Here is a 22540-nt window from a genome sequence, read left to right on the forward strand (position 1 = left end):
ATTTAATAAACATTTAAAGGGAAAAACTTGGTTCCCGAAGTTGACAAGGTTAACCGCCCACTCATAAGCTATTAATCCAAAGAACAATCAAATGAAGAAAAAAAAAAAAAAAAAACCCAGTCACAGAAACTCATGGATCGACAAACGAAACCCAACTCTTACAAAGGAACGAAAACAAAAACAGACCAAAAATTGATGGCTTTTTGCTGGGAAAGAAACAACCCAGATGCTCAAGCTCTGAAAATTCAGAGAATCAAACAGACAAAACACGCGACAACATCGAAGGGAGAGGATAAAAACTTACGCATATAATGCGAAAGCTCTCTGTATGACGTAGACTGCATTGGTGTACTTGGTTTTCAACCTTCGATCGTCGCTTTCTCTAATTGCTTTGTCGATCTCCATATGTTTTTCCTCTCTATGAAAGAAAGCCGAAAGAGAAGAAGAGACCAAACAGATAAAAATGAACATCAAACTGGATCAAATCAAATGGGTTAGAACTTAAAACAATCAGAAGAGATTTAGATGTTAAAACAATTAAACATCTGCACCTTCCGATGGGTCTGCTCTGTTGCGAACAGAGTCACTGGGAGGAGGTTGGAAATGTGAAGTTTTTTCTTCCTTCTTTCTTGTTTGTTTGCTTCTTTTCGTTATTTTTGCTTCTTGGAATCGGAATAAGAGTCGAAGATTCTTAATATTAAACGCGAGATGTCATCTTTGGACGCCACAGATTCTTTATCTCAGTGTGGTCGGAACAGGTTTTGGACTTCCCCGAATTAAAATGACTGAAGATACTTACCAGGCCATTCTATTCTCTTAACAGAAAATTACCTAAAAACGAATACTATTAAACGACTTTTCTTTCGCTAAACAGTAAACAACGACTCGTGCAACTCTTTTATACAGGCTACGTTCAGAGAGAGAGAGAGAGAGAGTTGAGGGGAAGGTTCTTAACAAATTTGGTGAGATTCCTCGAAAACTTTCCGTCAACTTTCTGTTTCTTTCTCTATTTTCAATAACACAGCGTTAGCCGTTAGGTGAAGTTTCAACTTTCAAGGGCTGCGTAAGGAATTCAGGCTATTCAGCAACTCGCCTTTCCACCCGGTGAACGAGTTCATGCCACTCTCTAGTTCATCGCCCTACAGACGTAATGGTAGAAGTAGAACTTAATGAATTTCTCTTGAGGGGTGTTTGGATCGTTTTAGATAAAAAACAATATTTTCCTGATATCAACTGACCATGTGTGAAAAAGTATAGAAATAATTAAATAAATTTGATTTTCCATAAATGAAAGTTTCATGAAACAACTTTGATGAGTGAGGTTAGGTAAAAAGAAGAAAAAAAAAAAAAAAAGGAAAAACTCACTTATAACTGATGATAAATATCTTATGTAAGGGTGCAACTTGCATGGTCCCAACCTGAGCCTGGACTAATCTTATATCTAGTCCGTAATTTTATACTCGGTCCTCGAGTTGGGCCTAGTCCTAAAAAGTTTGGGTTTTTTATCTTCTGGGTTAGATTCGGGTCTAACAATCTAAAAGTCAGTTTGACTTTATCCCAACTCAAGCCCAATCTTATTATATACGTGTATATATGCATATGTAGATACAAATTTGCATGTATACATGCATATATGCATAATACATATTCACATGTATAAATGTATATATGTATTTATAAATACATATTCACATGTATATATATACATACATACATATATATAATATCGATTTTTAGTATGGGTTGTTTGGCCCATCCAATGATGTGACGACACGTGGAGCGACAGGATGATATGGCAACACTTTAGCAATTATGGACACCTCAGCGGTCCTAGTCACTTCGGGCACCTCGGGTCACCCAGCTAGATTGAGGCCCAAACAGCTCACTACATCCACTGACCTACTAAGGTGCCACATAGCCTCCTAGAAGCAAGTCAGCTATCTCCAATCTCCTCAGAATCATTCCGTACATCAATGGAACTTATCTTCTCACCGCCCAAATCGGATGGACCTAAATAAGCCTTATCAACTTACTCGAGGTCCATCTTTGGATGCGAAGCCAACTCCAGGATAAACGGACTGACGATCTTGGACATGCATCGTGAGACCCACGGTATCTTGCCTATATAAAGGCTTCGCCTCCAACCTCACAAGGTATGCGCTATTTAGCTCTCTCATCCCTTTATTTTCAAACAATTAGCTCTCTCAAAACCTCCATCACTAAATTAAGCACCGGAGTGCCTACACCAGGTAAAGCACCCCAAAACACTTTGATTCTCTTGTCTTGCAGCTCAACCCAGCCACATCACTAGTCCGACATCTGAACTGTTTTTTAACAAGAAGCATCCAAGTCACACATCATCGAGTTGGTTGTCCAACCCAAGTTTGACCTGGGCGTGAACCCAACCTGAGTGTATCAAATTTTAGTATAGGGGCGAGCTGGCTGGGCTTGGGTTGCAAAATTTGGGTTTGACCTTAGTCTTGGGCCAAGCCTGGGTTTTAGACCCAATACCTAGAAAAATCTATGCTGCCAAGAAAACCAAAACCAGAAGGACCAACAACCAAGGCAGTTGAAAAATGCTCTTCGGCATGATATATTACCACAGGTTGGATTAAAAGAGTAATTGCACTCAATATTCTTTTATTCTTTTGACCTAAAAAACGAATAGATGGAGGTTTACCCCGTGCCCCACAGTACATCCCAACCGCGTACCGGGAATATCTTCCATTGGGGTGCTGCCTTAGTGAAAAGGTTATTGATTACTAATATACCTTTTATTTATTTATTTATTAGTTCCATGGAGCTCCAGAAACGGGGTAGCTCCCATTCTAACTTTGAGTGAGGACCCTTTTCTTGTATGCAGTTGAATTTTCCCCTTTGGGGAAGGCTTAAGCTTTGATTGAAGTGTATTGATTAAATCATTTTGAAGAAACTATTAAAATTAGTTTCGCAAGTCTCATAGCTGATTAAAGTATACTTGGGCTTTTTAGGTTTTTCACCAATCATCAACATAACTTCTAGTCTTTTTGTGTGGAGCCCATCTTACAAAGCCATAAGTTAGCCACTGCATGAAATAAGCCCTCCCAAACAGGCGGCACCTAATGTAAAGCACTTTGATGTAAAATATCTTATTATTGTGGTCATTAAGAGGAACCAGTCAAAGGCCTGAATGGATGTATGAGCAGAAGTGAATTCAGCAAAATCCATAAAGTCATATCTTGTTTAGACTCAAGTTTCCTCTGACGTAAAATCATCACATTGATCATATTAGTAACTTTAACAATGGTGAAATTAGTTAGGGATGGTTTGGTGACACTGAAATAGCTAAATTAAATGACTTGTTACTTTCCTTTATGATAAATAAGCTTTTACAGATGATTAGCTCCTTACTAGCTGAAGCTGAAGTCGGGTTGAATATAATATCATGGAACAACCCAGTCCTATGACCCATGAAACAACACATGAGTTCCTGCTTATTGGTAGGGCGTAGAAAACTAAGAGTTGCATTGTTTACTTAAATTTTAAGCCGAAGTATGGGCATTTAGTAGCATTAAACTGATTTTTACTAGCGGGGACCTGTGTGATGTACGGAATTTATCAAGGAAAGTGAAATAACTAAAATGTTTAAAATAATTAAATCTTTATTTTAACAATTTGTTACAAAAATGTTTTATTAATTTAGTAATTTGAATGAATTATATTAATATTCTTAACAAAAAAATAAATTATTGATAATTACTTAATAAAATAATCATTTTTTTCATATTATTTGTTAGTGATCTATTTTATTTATTTTACTTTATTAATAATTAAAATTTTCAATTGTTTGTAAATATCACTTAAATATTTAAAATATTTAAATATCAATAAATATATAAAATTAGGCTATAGTCATAATTAAATTAATCTAAGCCTAAACTTAAGGTTTAAGACTGGATTAGGCTTGGATTGATCCTCATCCTAATCCAGCCCACCCAAGTTGCATGCACCGTAACATTCGTAATTTGACTGAACCAAACCAAGTCCAACCCATGCATGCATTGTTTTGGGGTTTTTTTAACTATTTTTAGATAACATTGAAGCTAAAGTAGGTATGAAGGATGGGCTACCCCTATTGTGTATCCCAATGAACCAAAATTTTAAAAATCCTAGGCTAAATTTTGATAGTGCATTAGTAGTTTTTAAGGTTGCTTGGCCTAGCCCAGTCCACACCTTAAGTGTAATAATATTTGTCTATGCCTAGAGGTTTGCTCGTGTTAATTATAAAACTATATGTTTTACATTTCTACATATATTAATATAAAATTTGTTATCTAAATAATAATATTTACCATATGTGCATATAACTTCCACATTGTGCTTATTACAAGTTGTTTAGGCCAAGGCTATCATTGGACTTTGAAAGTTCGATATTCAATTAGACTTTGAATCCGATTATCCTAGATTTGGATGTTATAACTTGCATCTGGTTAATAATTCGATTGGATGTGGATTTAACCCCATCCAATTTTATTAAAATACACGTCTAATAAAAATTATTGTTTTGTATATGTAGTGTAATTATTATATACACATAGATATTAATATATGCATTTATACTTTAAAATTCAAAACCCAACATAATAATAATTAGATGTGGATGCAAATCTAGAAATTTCATAATCGGATGTTGATGTGGATGTAGTTGGATTTGATTTGAATACGATCCATTTACAACCCTATTACCAACATTATGTGTGGGCTTGGTGCATCTTTGAGCTAGACCTAACTCAAAAAAAAAAAAAAAGTTGCTTGAGCATGGAAATTTATAAATCTACTTAGGTTAGGCTAAATTATAAACGATTTGTTACTTTTTATTATTAATTTCAATTATCCTATCAATACTAATTTTTATTAATTTTAAGTCTTATTAATTTTACAACAATACTACCTGGATTATTTGCTTGAGCCCAAGGTTGGGCTAAGTTATAAATGGTCATTTCTAAGTAGGAGTCTTATGACATAATTAATTTTTATATGGAATGCAATGGTTTACTTTTATTATTTTTTCATAATTGTTTACTTTTTATTGTTAATTTTAAATTATCCTAACTTTTTATTATTAATTTTAATTATCTTATTAATATTAATTATATACAAATAGAATTAAATTGTATTTTAGTTTTTTAATTTATGAACTACTCATCTTTATTAATTTTTTAACTTTTAATAGTTACTAGATAAAAACTTGTTAAATTTTAATATTTTTATTAACTTTAGTAATTTTTTATTAATTATACTTATTAAGTTTCAAATTATTATTATTATTATTATTATTATTATTATTATTATTATTATTATTATTATAGGTTTTAGAGAATTGAAAAGGGAAAGCAGAAAAGCAAATTTTTACAAAGAATTACCAAACACCACCCTACTGATGATAAACACTAAACACTGATCCCAGCCAATATTAAACACTTTTTTGTAAGATCTCAATCATTAAACTGAAAACACTTAATTCTCTCCACCATTAGTGAACTCCCTTAATCGTTTCAGCTATCCAACCTCAAACTGTCAGCCATTTGACAAGCACCTAATTAGTTCCTTAGATGGGTTACAGTTCAATTAAATAAATCCTTATTCCAATGATTTGAGAGGTTCAATTACACTAATCTTGCTTCATAATTGCGATCTATGAAGGGACATACATGAATCAACAAGTGCTTTCTTAGCACGTACGTGATAGTTTTAGATGATAATGATAATATATATAATTTTCTATACTTTTTTTTTTTATATTTTTATGTATATGAAAATAATTTTTGTTCATCATATTTTCAAAGGAATATCTTAGGCTCCGTTTGGTTTGCAGGAATAGGGGTTCAGAATTGGAATCGGAATTGGAATGGATTATTCTGATTCCAACTGTTTGGTTGAGCGGAATTAGAATCCCATTCCCATTCTTGTTGGAATGGCATTCCCCCATTTGAGGGAATGGTCATTCCTTGCCTCTCCCTTAGGTTGTGTTTGGTTTGAAGGAAAAAGTAGGAAAAGGTAAGGAAACCTTTACAAACCTTGTATAGGTTTACCTTACTTTTTTTTTCAAACCAAACATAGTTTTATGAATGAAATCTCATGCTAGTTGATTCCAATTCTCATTCTTATTCCTGTCTGAACCAAACAGATTATGGGAATAGACCATTACGATTCCAATTTCAAAGAATTTCGATTCTGATTCCTATTGTATCAATGCAATCACTAAAAAGGTTAAAAAGGTTAGATGTCAAGGCAAGTATCTGTTTTCGTTACTTGCTCATGATAGGATTCCTAGCAAGGTTTAAAGGAATTAACATAAAGGTGGGTTGTTGAGAGAGAGAGAGAAGAATGCTTGTTGAGACTTGAGAGAGTAGATGCACATACAGAAAATTATTGGGAAAAAAACTGCTTTTCTCCTTTGTGCTATTGGAAGTGTCGTAATTATTGATAGAATTTTCAATGGCAAATTGTCTTCTCCACAAATTATTGGTAAAGCATGGTGCATGTACACTGAGTTTATGAATGTGGATATTAGCTTGAAGAAAGACCATCCAATGGGTCAAGTGGGAACCTCCTTCAAACCATGCCATCAAAGTTAACTTTGATGCTTCAAAAGGACTTGATGCAAGGATCAAGTTAGGTGGACTTATCAGGTAGAGGGCAAGGCAAGTTGGCGATATCACCATCAATGTTGCTGAAGCTCTTACAGTGAGGGATTTTATCCTTTTGGTTGGCGATTGTGATTCAGGCAATGTGTAGATTGAAGGAGATTCGAAGCTCGTGGTTGATTGTCTTGCTACGAAGGTTACTGCTCCGTAGAGCATCTCCAATATAATAAAAGATTGTTCAAAGGATTGAGTTTAAATTTCTTGCATGATTTTAGAGAGGCTAATAGCTAGGGCTGCTTACTGGTTGGCTAACAAAGTTATAGTAGAGTGGGTTGGGTCCCCCCAATTCTTTGTTGTTCTTGTCTTTTTGGGTTGGGATTCCTGTGGTCCATGTGCCTTGGCTTGTGTAGTTTCTTTCTCTTTTTACCAAAAGAAAATATATTTACTTGCGCACATGCATGATACATATTTTTACAGTATGTTATAAAAAGTAAAGTAAAGTAGTGATAAAGGCCACACAACTAAGATATTAGGAATTTAATAATTTATGCACATTTTGTTCTGGGCCCATTAATTTTTAATAAATACTCAACCCGAATCTGCCCAAGTTGCACCTATACCAACCACCATGCACCGTTGAAGATGCAAAGAAGCTTCCAAAAGTCCACTATTTTAAAATATGACTTTGAACATTCAATCAATATACTCCTCTTTGGCTGTCATGACTTGGTTGACTGGTTACCTGAAACCCAAATCTCTTTATTGGATCCCAATTCCAGTCTTCAGTTTCTAAGCTTTTGGTTGATTCTCATCCTTACTATATAATGCCAATACTTGTTTGGACTCTCTCTCTCTCTCTTTCTCTCTCTCGCTCTCTCTCTCTCTCTATATACATATCTATATATTGAAGCCTATTTGGATAAATCATCGTCATCCAAACAACTAATTATCCTCATCCAAAAACTGGATGGCACTTTCACATTTCTCTATCTCTAGTCAAATTTTGGTGATCTACTTACTCTCTTGTCTTTTCTTCTATTACTTGATAACTCTGATTTAGAAGAAAGATTTTAGGAAGAAATAAAATATGGGCCAACTTTTCATATCTATTTAATTATGGTTCAACTTTAAATAATAAAAAATTGTCATCTTTTAATATCTACTTCTAACTTGGTGCAAATGGTACGTAGACATGGTAAATACACTCCTCAAGTTTCTAACAATCATAAAAATCTTTCTTATAGTTTCATTTTAACAAAAACCTCCTCTAAACTTTTAAAATATTGACGCAAACCTCCCTTCCGTTACTAATTTAGACAGAAAACGTTTACGGATGCATAATTTTTTTCAAATACCCATTTTACCCTTATCCAAATTAATTTGCATATATTTTTACTAAAATACCCCAAACAACATATTATCATCTTTAAACTCACGGGAGCTTTAATTTTCGTGGCTGAATTGGCTCCTATCACCGGATTTCTTCCACATCGGCGACCTTCTCGATTTCTCTAATGATGACCTCTTCTCCTCCTCTCCTTCACCCCGACCCCGGCCACCTCCCTCCATTAAAAAATTACACAGGGGGGAGATCCATTCTCTAGCATATTCGAAACAGGTTCACATGATATATATAGCATCCAATGAAAGAACAATGGTGAGACTGGGTGGTGCCGAAGCTTTCATAGGAAACTAAATCAGCAGCCGCTCCATTACCAACTCCAACAACCACCGAGAAAGTTCGTCATTCCATCGAGGAAGCCAAGAAAATGTAGAAACAACCCGTAGGGAAATATGGATTGAATAGGATTTACCTGATTGGGTTTTGGCCTGCACTTGGTCAATAAAACAGGGGAACATCAAAAGATGATGCTTTGACTTCAAACCAATAGCAAGATAGTATGTTGAGCTACCACTGCTACTCTGTCTTGAGAGCTCTGTTCACCTCCGCTACCTAGATGAAGAAGACGAACAACCAATCGGGGATTCTCATCGGGGGAGTGAGGGAAAGAATGAGGAAGAAAGAGTGAAAAACAAAACAAATAAAGTGACTGGAGGAGAGAGAGAGAGAGAGAAGAGATCAGGGAAGGAGAGGTTGTCGCTGAGTTCGGATCCGCCATTGCAACGGCGGTGATGAGATGGGAAAGAGATAGAGAACGAAAGGGGGAGGATAATGGGATCAGAGAGAGAGAGAGAGACCGAAATGAAGAAGAAGATAGACTCGGAGGGAGAGATGGCAAATCGCCGCTGCTAAGAATTGAAGTGGCAGTGATTGGGGGGAAGAAACAGGGGCGGTGACAGTGGTGGGGAGTGGAACGAAGAAGAAGAAAGAGAAAAAAAAGTAGAGGGAAAGAGGGAGAAGGAGAGAGGATAAGAGCGAGTTGGAGGGGGTCGTCGTTGTTACTTTGTGTTGGAAAATGTACTCGCCATCGCTCTCTCAACAAAGAAGATGAATAGTGAAACTTTTGAATTGATTAGAGCCCATCTCCCTGAATGAAAACATTAGATAGATTTCGTAACTACAGGAGAGGTTTTTGTAACGAAGCCAACAAGGATAGCAAAAATGCTTTCCAAGTTTTCGTAAAGCAAGAGATTTCCAAGGAGAATAAAGTTGCTTCTAAAATTTAACAGAGTTGGATACTTAAGTGGCGAAATTCACACGTGGCTCATGGTGGCTAATATGGCAAAATTTTGCATTTGGACACCTTGAACATGAGTTATTTTACAAAAGGGTAAAATGAATATTTAAAAAAATTATGCATCAGTTTGACGTTTTTTGTCTGGATCAATAAGGGAATGAGGTTTTTGTCGAATTTTTTAAAAGTCTAAGGCAGATTTTTGTTAAAGTGAAACTATAGGGGATGTTTTTATGATTGTCAAAAATTTTAAGAGAGGCTTTTGTAGTTTACTTTATTTTTTAAATCAATTGTAAAGAATTTGAGGAATATGTACCCTTCTATCTCAAATTAGAACTATTTGTTGAAATTTGACATCTTCATATATATATATATATATATATATATATATATATATATATATATATATATATATATATTTGGATTTTATTTCATTATCCTCAATGGGAACTAGACATGAAAAGCTTGGTCCATACGTCATCCGCATCATCATCATCACCAAAGCTTCAACCCAACTATATGGGATCAGCTATATAAATCCTATTTTTCCATTTTGTTGTGGCTAGTGCTATATTTACTATTAATGTTAGATAGTGTAAGTACTTAACTCCAATTAAATTGATGTACAAATACATTTATTGTAAATGAATAAAAGTATATTATTGTTTTATGCTGATATTGGTATGTTTTTAGTTAATTACCCTTTAAACTAAACACTTATGAGACTCATGTTAGTTTGAAATGTTCTTAGCCGTTGAATAGACTTGGGAAGTTTATACTATCAAGGCTGGCACTGATGTATTACCAAAGAAGTTGGAGCAGTTTGTCTCAGCTGTTAGGGTTAGATCCAAAGCACATGTAGTGTGTCTAGATGAAACATTGAACTTGAACCATTTTCCAGTTATGCATTGGACCTTGGAGATTGACGAGCAAAATTGGAAAATTATACATAACCCTTAGACTTGATTATGGTACTGCATTAGGTGTTAGATTGGGTTATCTTTGATATATTAATCAATGAGATCCATCAAGGGTCAAAACCTGGGTATGTTGGGGAAGGTGAGCCTGAAAATTGTGTTGCTGAATCAACTTCACCTATACACTGCACCATGTTCAATGGAAACTGGTTTTATGACTGATTTGGGTGTGAACTTCCACCTTGGGATCTGCGTTTGTGATATCCAGATCAAGTATAAATCTCCTTTTCTGTTTGGTTTCAAGTCTAGTCCGATTCAACGCAAGACCAATTCTGAAAAGTACAGTTTTTCAAAATATAGAGAATTCGATTTCCAAAAAGATTAGAAAATTTTTGAAATTTCGCCCAACCATCTAACATGGTTTGGCCATCCATATAATGAATGCTAACCCTTTCAACAGTTAAACTATAAGCAATTAATTATTTTTTAGTATTTCAACCATTGAACTTTAATATCAAGATAGGATTAGCTAAAGGCAATAACTATATTAGCAAGTTGCATGTGGAACCAGTTTTAATGCCCTACACCATTCATAAAATACATAGGGCCTATAATCACTCAACCTCTCGCTATGGGGCCCCATGTATTTTATGACTGTCATGAGGTATTACCATTGGTTCCACAGCTGTTTAGCTAATCTGAGTTAGTAGTTAGAAATATTCTTTGACAAAAAAGTATCATTATAAATAAGAGCTTGCTTGGTACCGTTCCTCTTTTAGGTTGAAACGCTTTCTCATAAGTAATTTATTTAGCTATAGGGGCATTCTCCACTGTGAATTGTTTTTCTTATTGTGATTTCTGAAAATAAATCAAAACCATTTGGTTTGAACACAAATTGGTTCTTCTTAAGGATTTGTCACAAAACCACGCTTTGTAAGGGTTTAAAAGTGTTTCAGCTTCACGTTGTTATATTTTTAAAAGTAACTGTTACCAAATGCTCAAAACATTTATTGGTTCGTCTTTGTTTCTGATGATGTAAAGATCAAAGACTAAAAGGATTAATGAGATATTTAAGAGAAAAGGAGGGATTTAATAGGGGAGTGGAGATGTAACATGTCAAAACAACTATCTTTGAAAATAAATAACGACATGTATTTAGACCATACAGTGTTTAGATTATACTCCATGCTTCATGTCAAAACAGCTCGTTCTCTGTTTCCAATGTACTTAAAACACTGCAATTCAAGCTGAAACGATTCAGACTGAACCACCAAAGTATCAAATACCATCTAAGTGTACCTAGGTCTCAAGAATTAAATGAACATTTGTTTTACAGATCATATACCCTTCGGAGATGCCATATTCCCATGAACTACCCAATGGCAATGAAGGGATGCTAGTACGATGACAAATATGCAGATTTGAAAGTGTAGGTCCACCAGATTGGCATATTAGGCTGGTTTGGAAGGAGTACAAATGCAAATATGTAGAGTGTAAAATCATATATTTTGTATTATTTTGTATGTATTTATTCTGTACATATTTCCATTTGTACTTTTTTCAAACCGAGCCTTATGAGTTTATGATTGGTGGGGTCCATGTTTAATTATTTTTATATATAATTATTTAATGCATATTGTAGCAACCCTATAACACATGAGAGAGAGATTTTGGGGCATGCTCCTCGGGGTCGCCCTAGCTCCTTTGCTGTAAATTCACCCCCCCCCCCCCACACACACACATACACCAACAGAAAGAAATTTGATAGTATATGTGGAGATTATAGGGTTGTATTTGAGCTGAGCCGAACCAACAGAAAGAAACATGAAGCTCAAGTTTGAACTCAATTTAGTTTCACTCAAAAGTTGATATGTTCGAGCTTGGTTTGGCTTGAGCTCAATTATGAACCAAACTTTTTAAAAAAATGTTTATATATAATATAATATAGGTCCGATTAGATATGTGAACCTCGTGAATGGATGTTTATCAAGCTTGAGCTCGGTTCATAACTCAATTTGGATTAAACCAAATCAGCTTTATAACTTGAGAAAAGTTCAATTCGCATCCATGATCCACCGCTGGAGACTTTGTAGTTCAAAGTTTAGGAGAATAATTAATAGTCATAAAGTGAGAAGGTGATTACCATATACGAGAAAGATAATTTAAAAAGAAAGAAAGAAAGACAAGTAATGAAGGTGCCAATTGGCTTAATTTGTATTTAATAAAATCTGTGGCCGGTAAGCTACCCCAATTGTCCATTACCATTTACCAATGTGTCATGTGTGGTGTGGTAGGTGTGGGTAGTAGATCCAAACACTTGCATGACACAACGCTAGGGATCTATTGCTTGCACCGCTGTGTATCATGGGCTATACAATCAACCACAAGCCAACATGCCAATATTTTCTACACCGGAAGGGTTTCAGCAAATGATCTAGGCTCACTGTATAGTCCCATCACCTAAGGAATAGTGAATGTTTACTTTGGATTCTATGTAGATTATTAAAGTTGAATTCAAATACCATATTTTATATATAATTAAGGTTCAAAATATCGATACATCCAATATATTGATTGGGATGTATCGGACGAATTGATACAGCATTTTGTACTTGTTTTTGTTATATTATTTTACAATCTGTTTAGGGGTGCCGGTTTAGGACGACTCCACCCCTTGAACCGGTCAGACCCCCAATACACCCACTAAGTATCAGCCAATACAGATTGATACTTGTATATAGTTAATATTTAATTGAAGTGTAATAATTAAAGAAAAGAAAGACACAAGCAACGATTAGATCAGGGCTCTAAATATTGTTAGTAAACTTTAAAATCTTTTAGAGTGAAATTCAGGTAAATGCTACTGGTAATAAAACCAACATCTATAAAATCATTCGTAAGTGCTTTTATGATACTATATGCCTATATGGTATTAGAGGGGACGGATCAATGACTACTACCCGCAAACATTTCCAATAGGCCTCCCAACAGTACACAAAAGCTGCAAATCGGGAATATCTCCTCGTGAATGACAGCGGAGATGTTCCCATGCAGTTATAGTGGCTGGTTGGGAGCAGATCCAATTTCCAATTGGAGTTAGTGGTGGTTCTTAACAAATTTTATGTCTCCTGTATTTGACAATCAGGCCTCAAGCTTGATGGGTTCAATAAATAGTTAGTGGTTGAAGGCTTTAAGGACGTTCGGATTTCCTCTTCACAGAATGTCCTCATGAAATCGGATTTGCTCCTTACAGAGCGTGCCTCACACCAACCATACTGCGCTTTCAGTCGTGTATTGAAAACATTTCCTGCAAGGAGCATTGAAGATGTTCTCAATGCACAGCTGCGATATCATGTTAGGTTGGTGTGAGGCGCGCCCTGTGATAAGCAAATCCAGATTCGATCCTCACACCCACCTCACAGTCCTTGCAGCTGTACATTGGGAGCATCTTATAAATGACTCAAATGAAGCGCAAACAATTGAAACAGTGTGAAAAAGAAAAGCAATATCTCAAATATGGCACCAAATGACCAAAACAAGCTATACAATAACACATTAGATTCTTTTTGAAGCAGGAACCCTTGGCCTTTGGGAATTGAGAATACATGGTTGAATACTTGAATTGGCAAAAAGAAAGCAGCGTATCTTCTTCCCTATCTCGTATACATTTTGGCGACTGGCAAAGCAAGATTCATGCAGCCGACCCCATATAGTTGGAACAAGGCTCAGATGATAATGACAGTAATTCTCATTATCACCCACCCCCACCCCCTCTCAGCCTCTCTCAAGGTTGAACTCGGCTTCAATTCTGGAGATGGTCCCAGTACCTTTACATTAATCCTCTTCTCCTTCTAACATTATTCCTGTCCAAGATAAACAAATCTCAGAAAAATGTAATAAGAAGTCAGATTATTTCTAAACAAAATATCAATCATAAACTACCATTTATCCATCCCTAAAAAAAAAAACTAAAACAGTGTACAAAAGGGTAACTTGTGCCAATGAAGCATCACATATATCCTCTCTATGCAATAGCAAACAAGGCATTGTTTCTAGCAGTCTAACCAGAGTTTATGTGATGGATCTAGAAGAAATTAATATCAATAAAGAGAACTTTAAAATATTAAAAACTACCATGATGTGATTGATAATTGATGACTTTGGCTTAGTTTGGAAAGACAAATAAAAATATGTACAACACAAATAAAGGTTTTGCAATGTACATATTTGTATTTGTACTCTTTCCAAACTGAGCCTTCATCAAAAAAGGAAAAAAAGAAAAAAAACGATTGCAATTAAAAGCAACAATCAATTCAATCTTCACTGACAGACTGCACGAGAACAATGTACCAGGATCTCACAGAGAGAGAGAGAGAGAGAGAGAGAGAGAGTTCTACTTAAACAAGAGTAGGCTACTTCATATTGAGAATTGAGAAACAAAGACAACAGGTTGCAAGACAGTGATATGCACTAGTCATTGCAAAGCAAGTCATCCACAACTACAACACTACAAACTAAACTGTAACGGCACATTCTCTTTCCAACATACAATGAATAAATAATTTCATAGTACAAAGTACAATCCAAAGACCCTGTCTCAGGAAGTCAGGAAGGAATGCTGCACTGGAGATGATTATCGCCGTGTTACCTTAGTATGACAGATCTCCAGATGGAGGTTATTGATTGGTCGGTCCAATGTGCCTTGGGCTGACAAGCAAGTCTGAGAGCTGCCACTTTGTGCAAAAAAAAGGCCAAAAGTTTAGGTCTGTATACAGTTCACTCCTCCCAAGACCTCGTAGAGCTGGGACCATCATTGATTATGGTCCTTGTGCAATCTGACAAGAAAGTCTGAGAGCTGCCACTTTGTGCAAAAAAAAAAAGCCAAAAGTTTAGGCCTGTATACAGTTCACTCCTCCCAAGACCTCGTAGAGCTGGGACCATCATTGATTATGGTCCTTGTGCAATCTGACAAGAAAGTCTGAGAGCTGCCACTTTGTGCAAAAAGCTTTCAAGGATTAGATCTGTATCCAGTCCACCCCACCCAAGACTTTGGAGAGGTGGGACCATCATTGATGGTGGCCCTTATGCAACTCTAAGTCCAGATTAGCGACCTGTTCGGCAGGGTTCTGAGATCAGCCATCTCATTAGAAGATGAACTAGCAAGGCGAGGAAGGTTCCTTAATTGGGGAATGGAGTCAATGGACTTGCTGGGGTAATCACTCTATTCAGCAAATTGTTATTTTGGTCAGCCAGTCCATATGGGGCCCTCAAGTGAAGTCAATAAAACCTCAATTTCAACCCTTTGGTGTAAGCTACATGAATCAATTTTTTTTTTTTTTTGAAAAAAGGTGAAGTATGATTGTATTAATAAAAGGTCCTGTGTACAATGAGAAGCTGTACAAAATGAAGGACCTCAAAAGAAGGCCATCGTCCAAAAATATAATCAGAAATACTATCTCTAAAAACAGTATGTATAGATATCCAGCTTCTCAAAACCTCTACTGCCCAGTTAATAACCTCAGCTTCAGTAGCAGATTTTTTCTCAAAAATCCTATTGTTCCTTTCTAACCACACAGCCCATAGAATTGCCAGAGGAATGGAACCATCTATGATGGAACCGTAGGAAGCCTGCACAGCTTTTTGATTGATTCTTTTTTTTTATGCCTATCTTGTCCATCAACCATCATCCTTAAGTAATACTTTTACTATTTTTTTTTGATAAATGAGTAAAATTTTATTAAACCAGCAAATAAGAGTTACATGCAAGAGATGCGACCTTTCCTTTAAAGTTAGTTGCGGAGTTATAAGTACAAAAGAAATTACACAGAAGCCCAAAATAAGGTATCCCGGTTTTCCTATCTTTTTTTTTATCAATAACAGGAAGTATTTCATTAATAATAAGAGGTTAAAATACAAAGGAGGGGAGATAAAAATATCTTAGCTCCCCGAGGGATCAGAATAAACATTCAAAGGAAAGAAAAAAAAAAAAAAGTTACAAAAGAACCTAGAAAATAGAATCCCTACGCACTCCTTGCCTAGTTAATCCATCGGTGAGGGAATTGGCACTTCTCTTTAGCCAAATCAATGTCCTTAATCAACCACACAAACTTTCTCTTCTCATTGTTGTAGTTCCAGAACCCAATCTTGTCTTCCTTTAACCATCCCACTACTATCTCAGAATCTCCTTCTACGACCAGCTTATTGATATTCAGGTCCCTAGCTCTTTTTACCCCTTCCATGGCCGCCATTACCTCAGCCCTAAGGGAGTCTCCCACTCCAATTGGACCAGAAAACATGGCCATCATATTCCCTTGTTCATTCCTTAGAACTCCCCCAATGCTAGAAGGCCCTAGATTTCCCGAACTGCTACCATTGAAATTCAGCTTGATGAAGTCATAAGAAGGAGGACTCCATAAGAGACTTGAAGTCATATAGTTGGGACTGACTTCGCAATTTCCTTCCAGTTTCCTAGCAGATCATCTACTGAAAAGTCTACAAAACACCTCCAATGATTTCTGCCAATGTATTGCCCTTATGTGGATCACTTCCATCACACTTTCTAGGCTTCTCTCCTTGTCAGAAAATATTCTTGAGTTTCTTTCCTTCCAAAGAGACCAGCACACAGCAGCCCTAACACATCTCCACATAATCCTTCCTCTTTTCGTTGACCAGCTGAAGGAAGAAGAAGCAGATAAGCTTTGCACATTCAGAGGGAGATTCCAACTGTACCCAAACAAAGAAGTAAACCATTCCCAAATACTTTTTTGCAAAATGGCAGGAAATTAAAAAATGGTAACCAGACTCACCATCAGCCTAACAGATAACACACCAATGAGGAAATAAACACCTATTGGGTTTCTTTCTTTGAAGCAAATCACTTGTGTTGAGTCTTTCCAAAAATGCTTCCCAACAAAAACTCCCAACCTTTGGAGGGATAGGCTGACACCAGAATTCTTTAACAAGGAATGACAAGCCAAAAAGGTTAACTGGTTGAGTAAGGGCCTTAAGAAAAGGAGACACAAGTGAAGGAACTGGAGGGTGAGGGGGTCCAAATTCTACTATCTATCTGTGTGGGGTCCAGAAAGATCTCATCAAGGATGCCCAAGAGAGTTAAGGTACTTTTATTATCAATCACATTAGCCATTACTTCCCTTCAATAAAATGTCGAGTAGTTCCAACAGACATTTCTCTTCCCCCCTTTTGGTTTGTGATACCAGTAAACCCCATCCTAGATGCGTAGACCTTTTACTCACCAACCAAATGGTCTTTCTGCTCCTTTACGACACCTGTAAGACCCATAGTAGATAATGACACCTGTAAGACCCATAGTAGATAATGTAAACCTTTTACTAACAAATCGAATGGTCTTTCTGCTCCTTTATGATTTGGAAGTCAAGTTGAAAGCTGTGTTGAAAGGTGATTTATACAAGAAGCACATATCTTCTTTAACGCCTATCTTGCAGCCAAAAATGTTTCTTTTTGACGTGCCATTGTTCCAAGAACAAAAAGAGGACCATCTGGACCCAAAGTTCCAGTAACATGACCTAAAATAATATTACTTTCCAACCTCAAGACCCTAAATATACATGTATGGTCCCTTGTACAAAGAAAGTAAAGTATATTTTATTAACTGAAAACAAAGATATACAATGTATGGTCCCTTGTACAAAGAATTTCAGTACATTTACCCAACCTTTAAGGACCTCCCCCCCCCCCCCCCCCAAAAAAAAAAAAAAAAAAAAAACTATATTTAGAAAAGGGTATGATAGTTCAATTCCACTAATGTAACAGTAGATAACCAATTTTTTATCATGTCCACTGCATAGTTGATAACCACCTCCTCCAGGCTGCACTTTTGTTCAAAAATTCTACTATTCCTTTCATTCCAGATTGCCCACAAAAATGCCAGGGACACCACTGCCTAGAATGCCTTGCCTCACTTGGACATCTGAGCTTGCCAGGTAGCAAACAAAGCCTTTACCAAAGAAGGAAAGCAACATACACAAGGACTGCTTTACTGAAATGATGCCACACTCTGTAAGAGAAGTTGCAAAATAGGAAGGTGGGTCAAAGACTCCATCTCCCCTTTACACAAAGGAAACTCAAAGTCTGGTGGGTTGACCCCCTTTCTAATCAGCAGATACTTAATTAAACACCTTTCCCATGTCACCACCCATCAAAAAATTGACCTATGATGGCGCTGCTATTCCCCAGATGGCCTTATGGGGGGGAAAGATCTGTCCTACTCTAATCATCCATAATAGAAGGACCTGACTGAGAACAAACCTGAATTGGACCACTTCCACTTCCTAGAGTCCTGCCCTTGCAATTCCCTGATCTTGTTAACTACATCTGAATAGTGAGCAAAGGACATAACATAGAAGAACTTGCAACTATGGTTAAAGTAATTTTTTGGTGATAAAAAAGAGAAACCCATTAAAATAGAAAAAGATTACATAAATTGGGTGATGAGGAATCGCTAGCCAAATGACATCAACAACAAAAGAAACACAAAAAATAAATAGATAAATATAAGATCCCAAACATTCCAAACAATTTAAGTAATTTCATCCATGGAGTTTTAGACTTTGAGACAGACCCTTTTCGGTTGCCTCTTATTGAAAAGTAGATTAAAATCATTAAACAGTCTAGGGTTCCCATATCTTGTTATTTCAAAATAAGCCCAGCTTTTCTTTTATTTTATTCACTTTTCTTTTTCCTTTCACTTTGACATGCATCTGCCACTTAAATGTAGGAAGATGGATTCTCCAAGGAACGTATAACTAGAGAATGGAGTCTACAATTGTATCATTCAACTAAAAAAATCTTCAGTAAACAATTTCTTCACCATTTTCATGCAATTGCCTCTATGACAAGTACAAGAAGCAACCAGTTTATTAAGGAATACAAAATTGTATTTATACCCTTCATGTAGTGTTCTAAAGTCTAAACACCAACCAGCATTTCTCTTAGCTCTACCTAACTGATTTTTTTTTTCTTTTGGTAACGAAGCACAAAGAAGCAAAGTCGGAACAGCAAATTAATCTACTGACCCATATTTCAACCAAAAGGTGAGTTCAAATAATATTGAATCAGCAAGCACGAATTACACAAACCAATGCGTGACAAACTGAAAGAAAATATGAAGTAAAAACTTGATACCTTCAAAGTTAATGAAAGCCGAAATCCAAATTAATCATCCTCATCACTTTCATCGCTAAAATAGCTTGTTTTCTTCTCCTTCTTCATCATCTTCTTCTCAGCGATCCTTTCATTTTCTTTGATCAACCTATCGCCAGCCCCTCTTGTATCAACCACAGACGCCCAATTGTCATCCTCAAACCTCTCCCCACCATCTGATTCGTCATCACCATCGTCATGCCCCATACCCCCTCTCCCTGATCCACTCCCATCCTGCGCCCTCCGTAACCGCTTCGGCGCGGGCCTCTCCCTCGGCCCAAGTTGGTTCCTCGGGCACTCATAAGACAAATGACCTTCCTCCCGGCACTCGTAGCACCTGCTCTTATCTTTGTAAACCCTCCTCCGTATGAACTCGGCGGCTCGGCCGTTGTCCGCGGCAATCGAGACGGTGAGGGTCCTCTTGTTCAAGACCTTGCCTTGCATCTCACGGACAGCACGGAGGGCATCATCTTTGGAAACGAAGAGGACGAAAGCAACTCCACGACTGCGTCGGGAAACGCGGTCCTTGAGGACGGTGACTTTGACAACCTTACCGAAGGTGGAGAATATGGTAAATATGTCGGAATTGGTGAGGTTGTAGTCAAGATTGCTCACGTATACAGTTGATTTTGATGGGACAAGACCTCCGCTTCCGACTGATTTCTTTGTAGTGGTAGAGGAAAGGGATGCGGCTGAGGCGGAAGAAGACGAGGGAGGAGCGTAAGCGTAGCGGTAGAAGAAGGTGTCATCCTCGTCACTGTCGCTGTTCTTCTCCGCTACCATCTCTCTGTCTCTGTTGTGAACAGTTCCGCTGCTTAGTCTGACTCCGGCGTCTTTGCAAAGGAGGAGGAAATGGCGCTCGATAGATGGGACGGATGGAAAGGAGTCTGGATCACTAGACAACAAAACACGTTCCAACCCTGTTAGATGAAGTTGCTAGAGGATTGAAACGTATCGAATCCGATTCGATTCGAAATTCGATCCGTTAATAACCGGATTCGGATCCGTGTTTGTTCTAACAAATGGGATTGAATCGAAAAAATAATTAACGGATCGAATTTGAATATATCCCCATCCTTAGCTATGAAATATTATATATTATATATAATAATTATATTATTTATATAATTATTATATTATATCATCAAGTTTTATTTATTATAATCCAAATCCAATCAGATATATGATGAGACATTTGAATCATAATCTTGGGAATCCAATGGATTTTTATCAATAATCAGATCCCATAAATTTTTTATCAAATTGGAACAGATATACCCCTTACCAAATTGATCCGATCCATTTGCAGCCCCAGTGAAAGAATTCATAAATGGTAGAGGGTTGCTATTGTAACCCAATAAGAGGCGAAACTGTTAACAACACACACCGTGTGCCCCTCTTTCTCTGGCTCTCTCACTCAGCCATTCAAACCTAAAAATCATTAGTCTGTGCTGGTGTTGCCCTGAAGCTAGAACAAAACGTTGCCTATCGGCCAAACCAGATGTCTCCGACTCCGACCACTTGTCTGTGTTGATGCCGTTACAACAGTGCTTCTATGGATTTATTTGGAGGGTTGTTGCAACCAGCTACCACCAACCATCAGGATTCATTCAGGCACCACCACCGGTTCTCCACTCGGGGTTGCAAGCAACTATACTCTGTAATTCTATCTTTTTAAGTCTTATACTCTTCACTGGCCTGTTCATGGGCCGGTTTTGGGCTTGGCTTTTGTCAAAATTTGAATGGCCCATACCTGCAATAATGTAAAGTTGGACTAAAAGCCCGGCCCGTGAACATGCATACTCTTCTTCAATATAGGGCAGAGTACAGCAAGCAACTTTGTGAAAATTTTGAGTTGGTTGAAAATTCTCAATGGGTCAAAAGGTCTGAATGAATTACAACTTGCAATTTCCCCCATTTTGGTTTTTTTTTTTTTTTGGTATTGAATCATTCACCTTTGTCCCATAGAGGTTGTATTTCAAATTTTCCTTTACATAGTACAATCTTTTTTCTAATAACACTAATAAATCTTCTCAAAGGTGATGAAAACCGATAGTGAGGCTCGAAATCGCATCTCACCTGAGACTACCCAGATTATATGCCAAGTTGCCAACCGAGCTACCACTCAATTGGCATTCTGTAGCTTGTTTGGTATCATGTTATTTCTATTTTTCCATATATGCGGCAATATCATGCCTATATTTGGGAGTTTGAAGTTTCAAACTTTCTTACTTCATTCCACTACTCCAACAAACCTTCACCTTCATTTGACCTAGGATTCATCTAATCTAAATTCTAAAGCAAGCCACACTTGCTTTGCAATCGATCATTTAACATAGATGTGGTATCTGTCATCCTCCTCTTCATGGTAGGGGCGAGCATTATTCATTATTTGGTTTAAAATTTTGGATTTGGTTCTTTTGGTTTAGTTTTTCTTTTATTTTTGGTTAATTCAATTTCAGTTTCAGTTTTTAGAATTAAAAATTCAGTTAATCGAATTTTGTTACATAATATGTAATATGTAATATAATATATGATATAATACATTATAATGAAATTTTGGTTTCAGATATTTCAATTCATTCAGTTCGGTTTTTAAAAGGATAAACTGAATGCTCACCCCTACTTCATTCTTATCCTTCTCAATCTATTTGCTTAGGATTCTACCCTTTAATACTAGATCTAAGAACATCCAGATTTTAGGAGGGAATTTAAGGTGATGTTCGGCATCAATGATGGTTCCTCCTTGCCGATTATCCTGGAATCATTAATTTTTTAAAAAACATCAAAAATTGTTGTTTGGTATCATTTATGCCATGTAAACCTATTTTTGAGAAATTGACTTTTAGTCTGTTTGGTACTGATTCTCAAGGGTTAATTATTTTTGTGTTATAGTTAATTCAATGCCATATCATCCTAAAAAAAAATAGGAATAAGCAAGAAATCAGGAAATCATCAAAAAAGGTAATCCCTGAAAAGGGCTGATTTTAAGAATCGATATTTTACTGATTTCCTAAAAATCACCAAAATCGACTAACCAAACAAAAAATTCAGCACCAAGTCCTCTAATGCTGACATGACTCCGACATGACAGTGATTTTCAAGAAATCATCATCAAAACCAAACATCACCTGAGCTTCCATATTTTCCTTATGATGATTTTTTTATGAGTCCTCTCCAT

General features: G+C 36.6%; 2 protein-coding genes across 10 annotated transcripts in view; both read right to left on the reverse strand.

The window, feature by feature from the left end:
* The window catches only part of LOC148870909 (bifunctional cytosolic FAD synthase/FAD diphosphatase-like), a 54205-nt gene extending 53400 nt beyond the window's left edge, over window positions 1-805 (reverse strand). For 4 of the 9 annotated variants that reach the window (XR_016107561.1, XR_016107560.1, XM_088971396.1 and 1 more), the window contains exons 1-2: window positions 552-687; window positions 305-475 (exon numbers count right to left, since the gene is read on the reverse strand). Coding sequence is in view for 6 of the 9 variants with exons in the window: in XM_088971396.1 (XP_088827522.1) it covers window positions 305-471 (167 nt within the window). In the remaining 3 variants the exon portion in view is untranslated. Of the gene's footprint in view, window positions 1-304; window positions 476-551 lie in introns of all 9 variants that reach the window. The other 5 variants (XR_016107562.1, XM_088971400.1, XM_088971401.1 and 2 more) reach the window with 3 other exon arrangements.
* Window positions 806-13669: 12864 nt separating this feature from the next.
* On the reverse strand, window positions 13670-20254 carry U11/U12-31K (RNA recognition motif and CCHC-type zinc finger domains containing protein). Its single transcript, XM_088972646.1, has 2 exons — window positions 19342-20254; window positions 13670-14042 (listed from the first exon to the last, which is right to left on the reverse strand). The coding sequence occupies exon 1, from the start codon at window positions 20140-20142 to the stop codon at window positions 19372-19374; it is 771 nt and encodes a 256-aa protein (XP_088828772.1). The 5' UTR covers window positions 20143-20254; the 3' UTR covers window positions 13670-14042; window positions 19342-19371.
* Window positions 20255-22540: the final 2286 nt, after the last annotated feature.

Source organism: Nelumbo lutea, chromosome 2 (assembly GCF_056320005.1).
Source record: "Nelumbo lutea isolate HS-2025 chromosome 2, American lotus-T2T, whole genome shotgun sequence".
Classification (NCBI taxonomy): Eukaryota; Viridiplantae; Streptophyta; class Magnoliopsida; order Proteales; family Nelumbonaceae; genus Nelumbo; species Nelumbo lutea.